This window comes from Podarcis muralis, chromosome 12 (genome assembly GCF_964188315.1).
Source record: "Podarcis muralis chromosome 12, rPodMur119.hap1.1, whole genome shotgun sequence".
In the NCBI taxonomy this organism is placed as follows: Eukaryota; Metazoa; Chordata; class Lepidosauria; order Squamata; family Lacertidae; genus Podarcis; species Podarcis muralis.
Window position 1 is genome coordinate 865311 of NC_135666.1, and position 14603 is coordinate 879913.

At 53.1% G+C, this 14603-nt stretch overlaps 1 protein-coding gene across 2 annotated transcripts in view; it reads left to right on the plus strand.

Annotated features, from left to right (window-relative positions):
• Positions 1-12553, plus strand: part of KCNH2 (potassium voltage-gated channel subfamily H member 2) — an 82840-nt gene extending 70287 nt beyond the window's left edge. For both annotated transcript variants that reach the window (XM_028750198.2, XM_077916604.1), the window contains 6 exons: positions 2041-2234; positions 2360-2459; positions 2772-3050; positions 7290-7485; positions 8335-8530; positions 10020-12553. In XM_028750198.2, coding sequence (XP_028606031.2) covers positions 2041-2234; positions 2360-2459; positions 2772-3050; positions 7290-7485; positions 8335-8530; positions 10020-10211 — 1157 coding nt within the window. In that variant the 3' untranslated portion in view covers positions 10212-12553. The remainder of the gene's footprint in view (positions 1-2040; positions 2235-2359; positions 2460-2771; positions 3051-7289; positions 7486-8334; positions 8531-10019) is intronic.
• Positions 12554-14603: the final 2050 nt, after the last annotated feature.

Sequence of the window (14603 nt, forward strand, 5' to 3'; positions counted from 1 at the left end):
CTATTACTTGCATCTGCCATTCTTCCAGGGTGGGTAGATCTTGCGTCTTCCAGTGCTTCGTGATGAGTATTCTTGCTGCTGCTGTAGCATACATGAAAAAGGTTCTATCCTTCTTTGGCACCAATTGGCCGACTATGCCCAGGAGGCTCCTGCTTCCAAGATGGCCGGAGCCCAGGAGGAAGAAGCCGCCCTCAAATAAATCGGGCCTCCTGTTCGCCCTGCAGAGACGAAATCCGCCTTAATGAGTCTCTGCTGTTCCTTCTGAGGCGCAGCTGCCTCACCTGGGACCGAAGCAGAGCATCCCAGGATATTTATAGGCAGCTCTTCTCGGCTCCCTGAACCCGCCTTGCTCAAAGCTGCCCATTTCTCCCCACCTCGTTCCTGCCCCCCTGCGACCTGCCTGAGACTCAGCACCACCCAGGACTGCCTGCCGCCCTCAGCATCTAGGCTGCCACGAATAGCTTTGCTGGCAAGGAGGGAGGTCCCTGCTGCCTGGTGGAGATCGCCAGACACACGCCCCACTGCTGTCACTTTGCAGAGGGTTGGACTGGATGACCCCTGGGGTCCCTTCCAACTGTACAGTCCGATGATTTCGTGACTTGCTGGGCAAACTCCCCGACCCCAAACGGCTCCTTTCCTGCACGAGCCATGTGGTCGCCAGGGCACAGGAAGGCTGGGACTGTGGCCCCAGCCAGCGCCAGCAGCAAGAAAGCTTGCCGGGAGCAGGTGATGGGCAGAGAAGAGGCCCAAACACAGCTGCCCCAGCAGTGTAGAGTTGGCAGGGACCCCCAGGGGGTTCTCCAGACCAACTCCCTCCAATGCTCGGTGACCCTCAGGGTCCCTTCCAGCCCCACAAGAAGCCTCTGCAATGCTGGAATCACAAGCAAAGCTGCCACAACCAACGACCATCCGATCTCTGCTTAAAAACCTCCAATGGATCATAAAATTATAGGAGGGGACCCTCAGGGGCCATCTATCCCAACCCCCTGCAATGCAGGAATCTCAGCTCCAGCACCCCCGGGAGATGGCAAAGCCTCCAACTAAGGAGAGGAACGCTGTCGCCTGCAGCCTAATGATTTATAATGAAGGCACCAGGCAAGCCTCCCTGGGGAGAGCATTCCACAAAGAGGGAGCCACTGCAGAGAAGGCCCCGTTCTCGTGTTGCCACCCTCCGGACTTCACATGGAGGAGACACATGAAGAAGGGCCTCAGAAGGTGATCTCAGGGTCTGGGTGGGTTCAGATGGAAAGAGGCGCTTCTTGAGGTATTGGGGTCCTGAGCCGTTTAAGGCTTTATACAGGGGTCAGCAGGGTTTATCTTGCCTGGGCTGGATCATTCCCACGGAGATCCCATGGCACAATTTTTGGTGTCTGCACAGACACAATTTTTGGCGCCGCAGAAGCGAGTCACCACGCTGCGCTAGTTTAGCGCAGCATGCAAGTGGGCAGCTCAGTTTGGGAGCAGCTTGTGGGCCGGTCAAACGACCTCCGTAGGCCGCTTTCGGCCCATGGGCCTTAGGTTGCTGACCCCTGGCTTTATAGGTCAAAACCGGCACTTTGAATTGGGCCCAGAAACTAATTGGTAGCCAGTGCAGTTGGACCAGGATCGGTGTAATATGCTCAAACCGTCTTGCTCCGCTGAGCAACCTGGCTGCTGAATTCTGACCCAGCTGAAGTTTCCGAACCGTCTTCAGAGGCAGCCCAACGTGTAACGCATTGCAGTAATCTAACCTTGAGGTGACCAGAGCATAGACAACAGTGGTTAGGCTCTCCCTGTCCAGATAGGGGCGTAGCTGGGCCACCAGCCAAAGATGATGGAAGGCACTCGGGGCCACTGAGGAGCCACTGAAGCTGAGCCTGGGATCATGGCCACGGAGGGAGAAGTAGGTGAAGGAGGGGCAGAGAGAGGTTTCTGGAGGAACAGCAGGCCAGCTCTGGGTGCGAGAGGTTGCTGAGGAGGGCAATCTCCTGTGTGGCCTTCTATGCGCCTCTCCCAGCTGCGCAAGGGCTCAGTTTGCCCCCTTCTCTCCCTCCCTCCCAGGGAAGAACGACATCTTTGGGGAGCCCCTCAACCTGTACGCCCGGCCCGGCAAGTCCAACGCAGACGTGCGCGCCCTGACCTACTGCGACCTGCACAAGATTCACCGCGAGGACCTCCTGGAGGTGCTGGACATGTACCCCGAGTTCTCTGACCACTTCTGGTCCAACCTGGAGATCACCTTCAACCTGCGTGACGTGAGTTGTTGCCCCCAGGAGCCCCGAGGGGGGTGGGCTTCTGTGGCCAGCCAGCTCAGGGCCAGGAAGGTGGGGGTCCTGGGAGACCCCCGGCACTCTTCTCACGGCCACCCCTTCTCTTGCAGACCAACATGATTCCGGGGTCGCCCAGCAGCGACGAGATGAACGGCGGCTTCAACCGCCTGCGGCGACGCAAACTCTCCTTCCGCCGCCGCACCGAGAAAGGTGAGGAGGTGGGGGTTCGATTGGATGACCTCAAGGGGTCTCCCAACACCCACTGTGCTCCCTTTCCCATGCTCCTACAGCGGCTACTTCTGGGTCTCTCAGCTGGGAGGAAATTTCTCCCCCTCCTCATTTAACCCCCACAACGACCCTTCGAGGTAGGCCAGGCTGAGAGGAGGCTGTGACTGGCCCCCAGGTAGGTGGATCTGAACCCCGGCCTTCCCCAGGTCCTAGTGCCTAACACTCTAACCACTGCACTGCACTGCCACTCACTGGATCTGGCCGGCCAATAACCTTTTCTCCTTCTCCGCACAGATGAGGAGATTCCGGGGGAAGGCAAAGCCCAGCCCAAAGTGCTGCACGTCGGCCAGAACTGCCAAGCTCCGGGGGCTCCCCGCGGACCCCCCAAATGGGAGCCCTGCCTCAGCAGCTCGGTGGCATCCAGCCCGCCCTCCAGTGACGAGGAGGAGACCCCCGTCCCCATCTCCAGCGCCCCAGAGCTGTCGCCTTTCCACCCCATGGACCCCGCCGGCCAGCCCCACTCCCCTGCAGCCACGGACCCCAAACGCAGCAACGTCTGCAACCCACTCTCAGGTAGGACAGGATCAGAGCCGTAGCCGCGTGATCTTGTGCCCCTGGCAGAACCGTCCAGATTGTGCCCCCCCCCCCAGCCACAGACAAATTAGCTTTTCTTTCCGCCTCTCCTCCAACCCCCCCCCCATTCAATTCACCCTCTATTAAAAACCTTTTCTTATGAGGCAATAAATCGATATTTATATTTATGGACATATTTTTAGCTGATTTTGCACACGCACCCCATCGCCGGCACCCCTGGTGGGGGCCCACCTCACCACCCCCATCTACGGCCCTGGACAGGATGAGGCCAGGGGGCAGGGGAAGTCCTGTTGCCACAACCCCCAAATTAGCAGCCCAGAGGTTGCGATTCCTACCTGCCTTCTCCTAGTCTCAGATGATCAAAGCAAAGATGGCTTGTTTCCCTGGCAGAGCCCCCCCCAAAAAAACTTCCTAATCCCAGGCACTCGTGAGACCAATGCAGCCCACATTTCCCAGGCAGTTTCCGTATGAGTTACTCTGAGTGTAAAGAGATGCTCCCTGAATCTCTCCTAGATCCCTGAGGAAGGTGCTGGTCTCTCACAGCTCTGATCCTAAATTCCCAGTAGCATTGATACAGGTATCCTAAAACCCTGAGATTGGCAATCCCACACACCTCATGGATTTTATTCGGTAGCAGAGGAAATTCAGAGTACGGTATTTTTCGCTCCATACGATGCACCTAGTTTTTAGAGGAGGAAAAGAAGAAGAAAAATATTCTGAACGAAACAGTGGATGTATGATTTTTGTGGTTCATGCTGTGGCCACAGACATGTGATTTGACGGTGAGTTTGGGGTAGCCCAATGCAAAAATCCTGAGGATTCATGGGCTTTTACCTCCCCTCTCCCAGGCAGCCTCCTTTATCTCTAGAGTCCCTTATCTCCCTCCTGATCGCTTGCTGACCAGCTGCTCAGCTGCTTCCTTTCAACACCCCCTTCCCTCTTGTTTGCCTTAGTGTCTTTTTCTTAGCAGTTTTTTGCTCCTCCTTTTCTTCTAATTTCTCTCCTAATTGATTTAGTCTTCCTGTTTCCCCCCTTTGCAAGTTTCCTGTCTTTACCTCCCCCCTTCCAGGCAGCCTCCTTTATCTCTAGCGTCCCTTATCTCTCTCCTGATCAGCGACTTTGTTTCAACACCCCCTTCCCTCTTTCTTAAAAAAAAAAAAAAAGCACGATCTGCTTTTCTCCCCTGAGCAATTCGGCACCAGGGACCACACATTTGCTCCATAAGACGCTCAGACATTTCCCCTCACTTTTTAGGAAGAAAAAAGTGCATCTTATGGAGTGAAAAATACGGTATTGGTTTTGCAGAGCTAAAAATATACCACCCTTCACAGCTTTTAAACTGGAAGTAAGGAACTAAGGCTGTGTAATCTTAGCCAGAGCTAGACATAGACATAAATAAAGCATGAAAAATATAATGTTTACTTACCTGAAAGTCTTGCACCGGATTCAGCAGAGAGCAATAATGAATACAAGGCAGGCAAAACTGCTTCTAAGTTACTAAAAATACAGTGGTGCCTCGCAAGACGAAATTAATTCGTTCCGCGAGTTTTTTCGTCTAGCGAATTTTTCGTCTTGCGAATCACGAATTCCCATAGGAATGCATTGGAAATCAATTAATGCGTTCCTATGGTCAAAAAAAGTCCAAACAAAGCCAAATTTGGTACAACAAGAGTTTATTAAGTGCTCTTTAAAGTCACACATACTGTAAAGACCATTTCAAAATTCAAACCCAGATTTTTTTAAAAAAAACAGCAGAGTGGCCCAATGGTCACAGAAAATAATAAAAATTCAGAAAAAAACACACAAGCTTCCAGATTCTTGCAAACCCCTCCCCAACTGTTCCCCCAGCCACCCAGCACACAGAAATTCAAATCCAGAATTTTTTAAAAAAACAGCAGAGTGGCCCAATGGTCACAGAAAATCATAAAAATGCAGGGGGGGGGGGGGACAAGCTTCCAGATTCTTGCAAACCCCTCCCCAACACCAAGTCCTTGAATTCCAAACACCCCAACCCAAAATCCAACCCCCCCCCCAAAAAAAAAAGTTTTAAAAGCTTAACTTACCAAATGGCTGCAAAAGAAGTTTTGGAAAAGCTTCAAAAATCACCAAAGTCTTTTAAAAACTCAAAAAAGGCTACTATGTACACTGCGTTCTATGAGTTGCTCCTCAAAGTCAAGTCGCAACTGTATTAACGGTGTTAAGAAAAAGGAAACAAACTTGCAAGACGTTTCCCTCTTGCGAAGCAAGCCCATAGGGAAAATCGTCTTGCGAAGCAGCTCAAAAAACCCTTTCATCTAGTGAGTTTTTCGTCTTGCGAGGCGTTTGTCTTGCGAGGTACCACTGTACATGGTTGAGATCAAAGATGGTGCCTGTGCTTGGGAGAGAAGACCTTGCATCTGATCCCAGGCTTCAGGACAAGAAAGAGAGTGTTCTTCAGGTGGAAGTGCAAAAGGTTAAGAGCCCTTGTCTTCTCCCTGCCTGTGCAAACAAAGGATGTCACTTGACAGAACGCCCTCTAGGAATTAAAGGACTCTCTGGGTCTTAACCCCTTCATGTGCCTGTTTAGCAAACATAATTGTCAATTATTTTTCCAGTATAAACCCAATTACACAAATTAGTTCCAAATTAATACAATTTTGTTAAGAGGCGTCCCGTGCACCGTTCTTGATGGATCTTTATGATCTAATATTACGGCATTTCATATTCTTATTTATTTCTATTACATTCCATTTTTCAAAATTAGCACATGATTAACAGCTGCACTCTTAGTGATTTCGTGTTACTATATTATTTAACTTCCCAAAAAAGGTTTCAAGTGAGGAAACAAAGCTTTTTCCTTTTTGTCCTGCATGCGCCACATCCCAAAGTCAGTTGTGAGCCTCTCCTTACTCCCCCTGTTGTTGTATTCCAGCTCCTTCCCATAATACTTAAGCAGTTCCAAATTCCCTTCCACTGGCAAGTTAACAAGTTCCAGGAAGGGAGGCGAAAGGCGACTCCATTCCTCTTCCAACATCCCAAAGCCTTCATGCCACTTTCCACAGCATTTTTCTCCATGATCTCTTTTTGGGGGTGGGGGTGGGGTAGGCTCTAACTCCCAGGGACATCCTTCCAAACAAAAGAACCAGCCCCCACCCCCCACTTGACTCCTTTCAAGTCGCACACAGCTTTACATCTTCTTTTAAATATCTTTGCGACATCATACATCAAACCATCCTCTCTTGTATATCATAAAATCCAATATTAGGAGAGGGTTGCCGAATCAAAAATGTAAAAACTTCCATAAAATGTAGCAGAGAGGCCCCCCCCCCCTCCTCCAGCACAAGAATCTTCTCCCAATTTCAAACCTCCGTTTCATGCAGCGGATTTTTCGCAGTTATAACGTCCGTCTCCTCCGTTGTGTGTGCCTATTCTTAATGCCAATTCAAACCTGATTATAAGGAGAACTTCTGTATCCAGTGGCAATTTCGGGGGGGTTGCATCAGGCGAAGTGTGTGGCATCCACCGCCTCTGCCTTACCCCCCCCCCCCCGCTGACCTGTGGTTTAACTGAGGGGTTTATAGGGGGTGGCTGAACCCCTTCCACCCTCTTTTCTTCAACCTGTGTCTTTCTCCGATGTTGAGGGAGCCGTCGCCATGAGGCAGGACAGGAACCGGAAGCCAGCAAACACAATTGCCATTTTGACTGCAGAGTTTTCCACACTTGGGTGCTCAAAGTAGGAAAGTTCATTCAGAATAAAATACAGTGGACGCTCGGGTTGCGAACGTGATCCGTACAGGAAGCACGTTCGCAACCCGCAGTGCTGCGTATACGCATGCGCGGGTTGTGGTTCGATGCTTATGCGCAAGCGCCAAAACCCAGAAGTAATCAGTTCCAGTACTTCCGGGTTCGGCACGGTGTGCAAACTGAAATCGCACAACCCGAAGCGTCTGTAACCTGAGATATGACTGTAGAGAGGAAAAGCAGGAAGAAGGTCGAAGCAGAACACAAAATAATACCAGAGCACCCCAACTCTAAAAACAAACTGTAAAATTTCTGGCTGGAGATATTAGTTGCCAAGCCTGGTGACCAGACATCTCCACTTCCTTGCCAATGGCCGGTTGCCTGGCTAGTTTCGAACGCTGTGGGTGGCCCCCCGCCAGGGATTCTTCCGATGACTCTTTGGGGTCCCTTCCAGCCCCCCCACTCTCTGCCTTCTCTCCCTCCTCCTCCTCTCCGCAGGGGCCTTTTCAGGCGTCTCCAATATCTTCAGCTTCTGGGGGGAGAGCCGTGAGCACCAGTACCAAGAGCTGCCCCGCTGCCCCGCCCCTGCCCACACCGCCCTCAACATCCCGCTGGGCAGCAGCGCCCCCCTCGGCCGGAGGCAGCGCTGCGAGCTGGAGGCTCGCCTGGACCTGCTCCAGAAGCAGCTCAACAGGTATTGGAGGGGGGCGGGGGGGAGCTCCCATCAGGGCTCCCTCGGGAGGGGGGGCAGAGATTTCCCCCCAGGCACTCTGGGCGGCTCCCAACAAATTTAAAACAGAAGAAAACATCAAACATTAAAAGCTTCCCTAACAGGGCTGCCTTCAGATGTCTTCTAAAAGTCATATAGTTAATCTCCTTGACATTTGGTGGGATGGAGTTCCACAGGGCGGGCGCCACTACCAAGAAGGCCCTCTGCCTGGTTCCCTGTAACCTCACTTCTCACAGGGAGGGAACTGCCAGAAGGCCCTCGGTGCTGGATCTCAGTGTCTGGGCTGAATGATGGGGGTGGAGACGCTCCTTCAGGTATACAGGACCGAGGCCGTTTAGGGCTTTCAAGTTCAGCACCAACACTTTGAATTGTGCTCAGAAACTTGGGAGCCAATGTAGGTCTTTCAGGACTGGTGTTATGTGGCGTCCGCGGCCACTCCCAGTCACCAGAACCTGGTGTGCCTTAAAAATAGGAGAGCAAATAGCCCAAAGACAGAGGGCATGTAGCAGCACCCATAAAGGAGGTGATGATGATGATGAATGAGGAAGTGGGAGAGATTGGGGAGGTGGAGATTCACTCGGGACAACGCCATTATCCAAGAGGCTGGGTTCTATAGCCTCTGTGTGTAAAGAGTGAAATAAAAAAAGGACGGTAAGAAACTTTTCCTTGTCTTTATACTTTCCTGGGCAACCAGCTGGGAGCCGCTGACAGCACCCTGACAGCTGTGGTTCCGGCCCTGCAAAGGGGTTAGACTAGATGTCCCTTGGGGGCCCCTTCCAACTCTACAGTTCTGTGTTTCTCTTCTCCCTCCAGGCTGGAGAGCCGCCTCACCGCGGACGTGTCGGCCATCCTGCAGCTTCTCCAGCGCCAGGCCGTGCTGGTGCCTCCTGCCTACAGCGCCGTCTCCTCTCCGCTGCCTCCAGTGGCCCCGGGCCCCGGGCCGGCCCCAGGGGAGCCCCCCCTGCCCATCAGCCCCACCCGGCCTCAGGCGCTCCACACCCCAGCTCAGGTGAGGGGAGGGAGGCAGCCAGGCAGGCAAAAGACTGGTCTTTGCAGCCTGACCAGCTCCAGGGATTTGGCCAAGGCTGGAGCAAGCAGAGGCATGTCTGCCTCCCACGCTGGTCAGAGACGAGGGGAAATGATGTCACGCAAAGCCCTCTCTACCAGTTGCCTTTCTATGGTCTCAGGCTCTGCCTAAGCAATACAGCTCAAATGACTTAGGACTCAGCTAGTCAAAAAAACAGCATTTTTAATGCGTTACAAACATGCAACACCAGATGGCGCTGTAGAGCACAAAACTTTTCTATGCAATTTCACATGGCTTTTTTTATAACTGTAGCCTTATTAGACTTTACCGATTGGTGGGCTCTGCGTTGCTCCCGGGCAGGAGGAAGGAAGTCAAATGACACTGAGGGTTGGTTCAGAGAAAGAGTTTATTCTGCTCTCCGGATAGCAGAAGGCACTTGCGTGGTCAGTCCACAGCAAGTCCAAAGAAATGAGAGATTTCATGCAGTATAGATCTCCTCCAGGCACCCTCTCCCCCCTTCCCCAGGAATCCAGCCACGTCAATTTGTACACGCAGGTTGACATCACAGATGTTCCTGCTCCGGTACTCTTAACCATAAAAGGGTGTTCCTTCCTGTACTCTTGACCATATAAGGGTATTTCTGTTCCTATGCTCTTATCTTGGAGCAAGAGGTCACCAACTCCAAGAACACACTCTGGCGCTGTTCCCGGACTAGGTCTGTGCAGCAGAGTGTGGTAAGATAAGACTCAGACATGTCATCCCTACTCCACTGGAACAGCCAAGGTCATCCTTTGCCGTGACTGATAAAGGAGAGAGCTTTGTTTATACAGCTGTGTTCTTGTTATGCATTTGCTCAACAGCTCATGTTAATGCATTTTATAAATGCTCTCTTGGAGAAAGAAGGAAAAGGGGGGGGGGGGTTGAGTCAGTTTCAAACTGACTGCACAGAAACCCATTCCTTCATAACAATTAGTTATTTATAATGGGGGTTTTCCTGTGTGTAGATCCACCCTGAGCCGCTTCTCGTGGTAACTAGCAAGAATATGCGTTTGTTAGGTTAGGCTGCTAATCTCCCACAGGGGAACAAGATGCTAGACTAGGCGGGATCCTGGTCAGATCCAGCAGGCTCTCCTGACGTTCTTAAGTGGATTCCCCACTTCCCAGGAATTTGCAGTGCAGCTCTTGGCTCTGAAAAGACACCAAAATGTGTTGGGGGGGGGGGGAGAGAATTTTAGGATAAACTTTGGTTAGAAAAAAGTGAATGGAGATAAAAATTGAATTAAGTGCAGGATGATCACATCTTACGTGGGACTTTGGTTCCAGGGGTCTCATGTGTGTGCCCCCAACCCCTTGGAGCCCCCCTGACAGCTATTGGGGGAGAGGATCCTCCTACCCCCAGGGGTCCCTCCTCCTCCTCCTCTTCCTCCTGGACCGACTCTGTCTCCTGTTTTTCTCTCCCCCCCCCCTTCAGGTTTCCCATTTCCCGGGACCCTGCATGGACTCAGCCCAGCCCCGGGACGTGGTGCTGCTGGTGGACCCGCTGCCCCCCGCCCCCCCTCGGCGCCTTTCGCTCCCAGGGCAGCTGCCCGCCCCCCCTCGGCCGCCGACCCCTCCGGACCTCTCCGCGGACTTGCACAGACACTGCTCGGACCCCGGCAGTTAATGGACTTTGCAGAGGCGGCCCCAACGGAGGGCCTTTTTGGGAGCTGGAAGCGGCCCCCCACCCACCCTTCGTGGTCGGAGAGGGGGGCTCACCTTGAGCCTCAAGGATGGTGGTGATTGGCTGCCCAGGGGGCGTGGCCAGAGGAGGGGCAGCCCCCCCACCCGCTGTGATGTTAGCTGGCCTAACAGGGGTGGGCCAGTCGCCGTGGTGACCACCAGGCGATTGGCTGGTGCGGATGGCGGCGAGCGGACTGGTTGCTTGCAGGAATAGCGGTTGTAATAATGACTCATAACAACTATTATTAATAATACTGATAAGGGTTAGAATCCCCTCCCTTGTGATCCCCAAACATATCAGACCAGCAGGACATGCAGAGCCACCCGTGGGTCCAAGGAGGGGCCGGGGGGGAGGGAGGAAGCCGGGGGCACCCAAGGGGTCCAGGGAGAAGGTGAGGCTTCATTGGGGGGCAAGAAGAGGGAGGCTCCCCCTGTTTGGCCCAGGTGGGTCCTTCTGGGGTCTCTCTTAGCTTAGAAGCACAGAACAGTAGGGTCAGGAGGGATCCCCCAGGGTCATCCAATAATAATAATATTAAAATTTTATTTATATCCCGCCCTCCCCAGTCAAAGCCGGGCTCAGAGCGGCTAACAACAGTAAAATGATACAGCATTCTAAAATCAATTCATTATAAAATCAGTTCAAATTATATTGATGGCAATCATTGGGCTAGAGTTCTGTGAGGATCACCAAAGGAGGGGGTCAGGCTGTGCCTTGAGCAAAGGCCAGGCAGAACAGCTCTGTCTTGCAGGCCCTGCGGAAAGATGTCAAATCCTGCAGGGCCCTGGTCTCTTGGGACAGAGCGTTCCACCAGATCGGAGTCACAGCTGAAAAAGCCCTGGGTCTAGTTGAGGCCAGCCTAACTTCTCTGTGGCCTGGGACCTTAGAGGATGTTTATATTTGCAGACCGTATGTTCCTCTGTGGGACATACCAGGAGAGGCGGTTACGTAGGTACGAGGGTCCTAGGCCATATAGGGCTTTAAAGGTTAAAACCAGCACCTTGAACCTGATCCTGTACTCCACCGGGAGCCAGTGCAGCTGGTATAGCACCGGGTGAATGTGATCTCGCAGCGAAGACCCCGTAAGGAGTCTCGCTGCAGCATTCTGCACCCGCTGGAGTTTCTGGGTCAGTCTCAAGGGCAGCCCCACGTAGAGCGAGTTACAATAATTCAGTCTGGAGGTGACTGTCGCGTGGATCACAGTGGCCAGATCAGGGTGAGGAAGGTAAGGAGCAAACTGCTAGTCCAACCCCTTGAAATAATGGGGAGGGGGTCTGCCCCACTCCCAGCCCCCATCTGCCGCTGTGGGTGCCCACTCATAGCCATTGACCCTTGGGGGGGGGACACCTAGAGCCAGCCCTCTGGAGGGAGGGTGGGTGGCCCCCATGAAGCCCCACTTCAGACGCCAGCCCTTCCCATTGACCCCCAGTCTCACCAGTCATCCCAGTGGGTCCATCTTCCATGTGGGGCGATGGGGAGGAGGGCCACAGCAGGTAGGTTTTGAGCTGTGGGCTCTCACCAGCCCCTCTTCCAGTGCAGTGTGGGGCTGCAGGGGGCCCCACAGAGCTAGGAAGGAGATGGGGGGGCAGGAGAGAGGGAGAGGCTGGGGGAGGACCTGGAAGAGAAAGTGACCCCCCCTACCCGACAGGAGTCAAAGGAAAGTGAGTAGTCCTCCCCCCATAGGCTCCCCACCAGAGGTGAGATCCCCACAGGAGAAGCTTAAGCTGTGGGGCAGCCCCTCTCTAAAGGCAAGTGGGGGCTTGTGCACAGTTCCCAGGTTTGGTTGTCTGAAAGGGCTTCTCCCCCGCCCCGCCCCCCCCCCCGGCTGATTTCCTCTCCCTCCCCCTGTGGGAAAACTTCCTGATCTTCCTGTCCTTTCATTTCACTGCATATAGGGAGCAGGGCTGCATCTCATCTGAGTGACCCCTACCTGTCTCTCTGCCCCCCCCCAATAAAATCCACAGCCCCCTGGAAGTAGGAGTTGGGGCAAGGAGGTTGTGCTGGCTGCGTCTCCCACCCCACTCTGAGAGGGGGAAGCATTGGTTAAATTCTTCCCCACAAACAAGACACTGTCTTCCAAAGTGGGGGCAGAGGCGTTTCTTTTTCCATCAGTGGGGGGCCCATTTCCTTGAACGCCACGGGTGCTCCCAAGGGCCCTGCGCCCTCCTGCCCTCCTGGACCCTCCTGTCTACATGCACGTGACACCCCCATCTCCCCCCCCCACACACACCTGCATGCTGTACTCAGCATTAGGAACCGATGCCCAATAAACTTCAAGCTGGATGCCTGCCCTGCCACGCTTTCTGTGTGTTTGATCCACCTGCACAGGGAGGGGGGCAGGGGGGCTTGGGATTTGGCAGCCTCAAAGAGGAGGCAAGCCTTGAGTTCTGCAAATGGCACTCGGATTGGTGGGGGGGAGTAGGACCAGCCATGCAATGCAAACTCCAAGGGGTTCCTTTGAGACCAGATTTGTTTCATGCTAAGCAGGAACGCAGGGGACGCGGGTGGCGCTGTGGGTTAAAACACAGAGCCTAGGACTTGCTGATCAGAAGGTCGGCAGTTCGAATCCCCGCGATGGGGTGAGCTCCCGTTGCTCAGTCCCTGCTCCTGCCAACCTAGCAGTTCGAAAGCATGAAGTGCAAGTAGATCAATAGGTACCACTCTGGCGGGAAGGTAAACGGCGTTTCCGTGCGCTGCTCTGGTTCGCCAGAAGCGGCTTAGTCCTGCTGGCCACATGACCCGGAAGCTGTACGCCGGCTCCCTCTGCCAATAAAGCGAGATGAGCGCCGCAACCCCAGAGTGGGCCACGACTGGGCCTAATGGTCAGGGCTCCCTTTACCTTTAAGCAGGAACGCTAGGAAAGGGTTAAAAGAGAATTTGTGGAGGAAGGGGCTAGGGAGGGCTAACAGCCCAATGCTCTGCCCTCCATCCTGGAAAAAGTGACAAATTGGTGGGGGGGGGTGAAAGTTCTGTCCTGGGTCCATTGTTGTTCAACGTCTTTATAAATGATTTGGATGAAGGAATTGAGGAGATGCTCATCAAATTTGCCCAAAAAAAGGTGAATGCTTTTCTCTGCTGCATCAAGAGAGGTCTTGTGTCCGGGTCAAGCGAGGTCATAGTCCGCCCTCCCTCTTCTGCCCTGGTCAGACCACGCCTGGAATCCTGTGTCCAGTTCTGGGCTCAGAATTTAAGAAGGATGTTGACAAGCTGGAAGGTGGGTGAGGGAGGGCAACCAAGATGATGAAGGGTCTGGCAACTAAGCCTGATGAGGAGTGGTTGAAGGAGCTGAGGATGTTTAGCCTGCAGAAGAGGAGACTGAGAGGAGACAGGAGAGCCACCTTCCCATATCTCAAGGGCTGCCACATGGCAGATGGAGCAAGCTTGTTTTCTGCTCCAGAGGGTAGGACTCGAACCCATGGCCTCAAGTTATGGCAGTCAGAACGGTCTCCCTTGGCAGGGGGTGGACCCTCCTTCCTCGAGGGTTTATAAGCAGAGGTTGGATTCATTTCACGCAGATTCCTGCTTTCCCGGGGGTTCGTACAGCAATAAGCAATAAGTAAATTGGGTCCCCCCCCCATTATGTTTTTACTGTAATTTTATTGGTGTTAGCCGCCCTGAGCCCAGCTCTGGCCAGGGAGGACGGGGTATAAATATTATTATTATTATTATTATTATTATTATTATTATTATTATTATTATTATTAAAATGTAGATCAGCCACTGCCCCATAGGGATTCTTCTGGGAGATTATTGAGCGCCCCCAGGTGTCTGAGGTAGGGACTGCCCAGATGGATTGCAAGACTCTCTTCTGAGAGTTAAAATCCATCGTCTGCTTGGGAAAGACTCTGAGGTGGACTCTTCTGCGAACTTGGCAAACAGGAGAAGGAGGAGACAGGAAAGGGATTTCGCTCCCCCCTTCCAGATGTGTGAAGCTGGTGAAGAAAACCACTGGAGTCACTGTAAGACTTTTAATTAAATAGTTATCAGGATGGATCCAAGAAGTTAAACTGTGGGACTCCCTCCGGCAGGAGACCGTGGGGGCTGGATGGCTTTAAAAGGGGGTCAGAGAAATTCATGGAGGGCTCTGCTCTGCCCTCCACACTCAGAGGCAGCAACGCTTCTGAACAGCAGTCGCCGGAAGCCACAAGAGGGGAGAGGGTCTTGAGTTCGAAACCTGCTAGTGAGCTTCCCTTTGGGGGCACCTGGTTGGCCACTGGGAGAACAGGGTGCAGGACTAGATGGGCCACGGGCCTAATCCAGCACATGCTCTTCTCATGCTCTTAGTCAACTAGTTATTTTATGACCCTTACATATGACTAAGTGGACATTTGGAGCAGG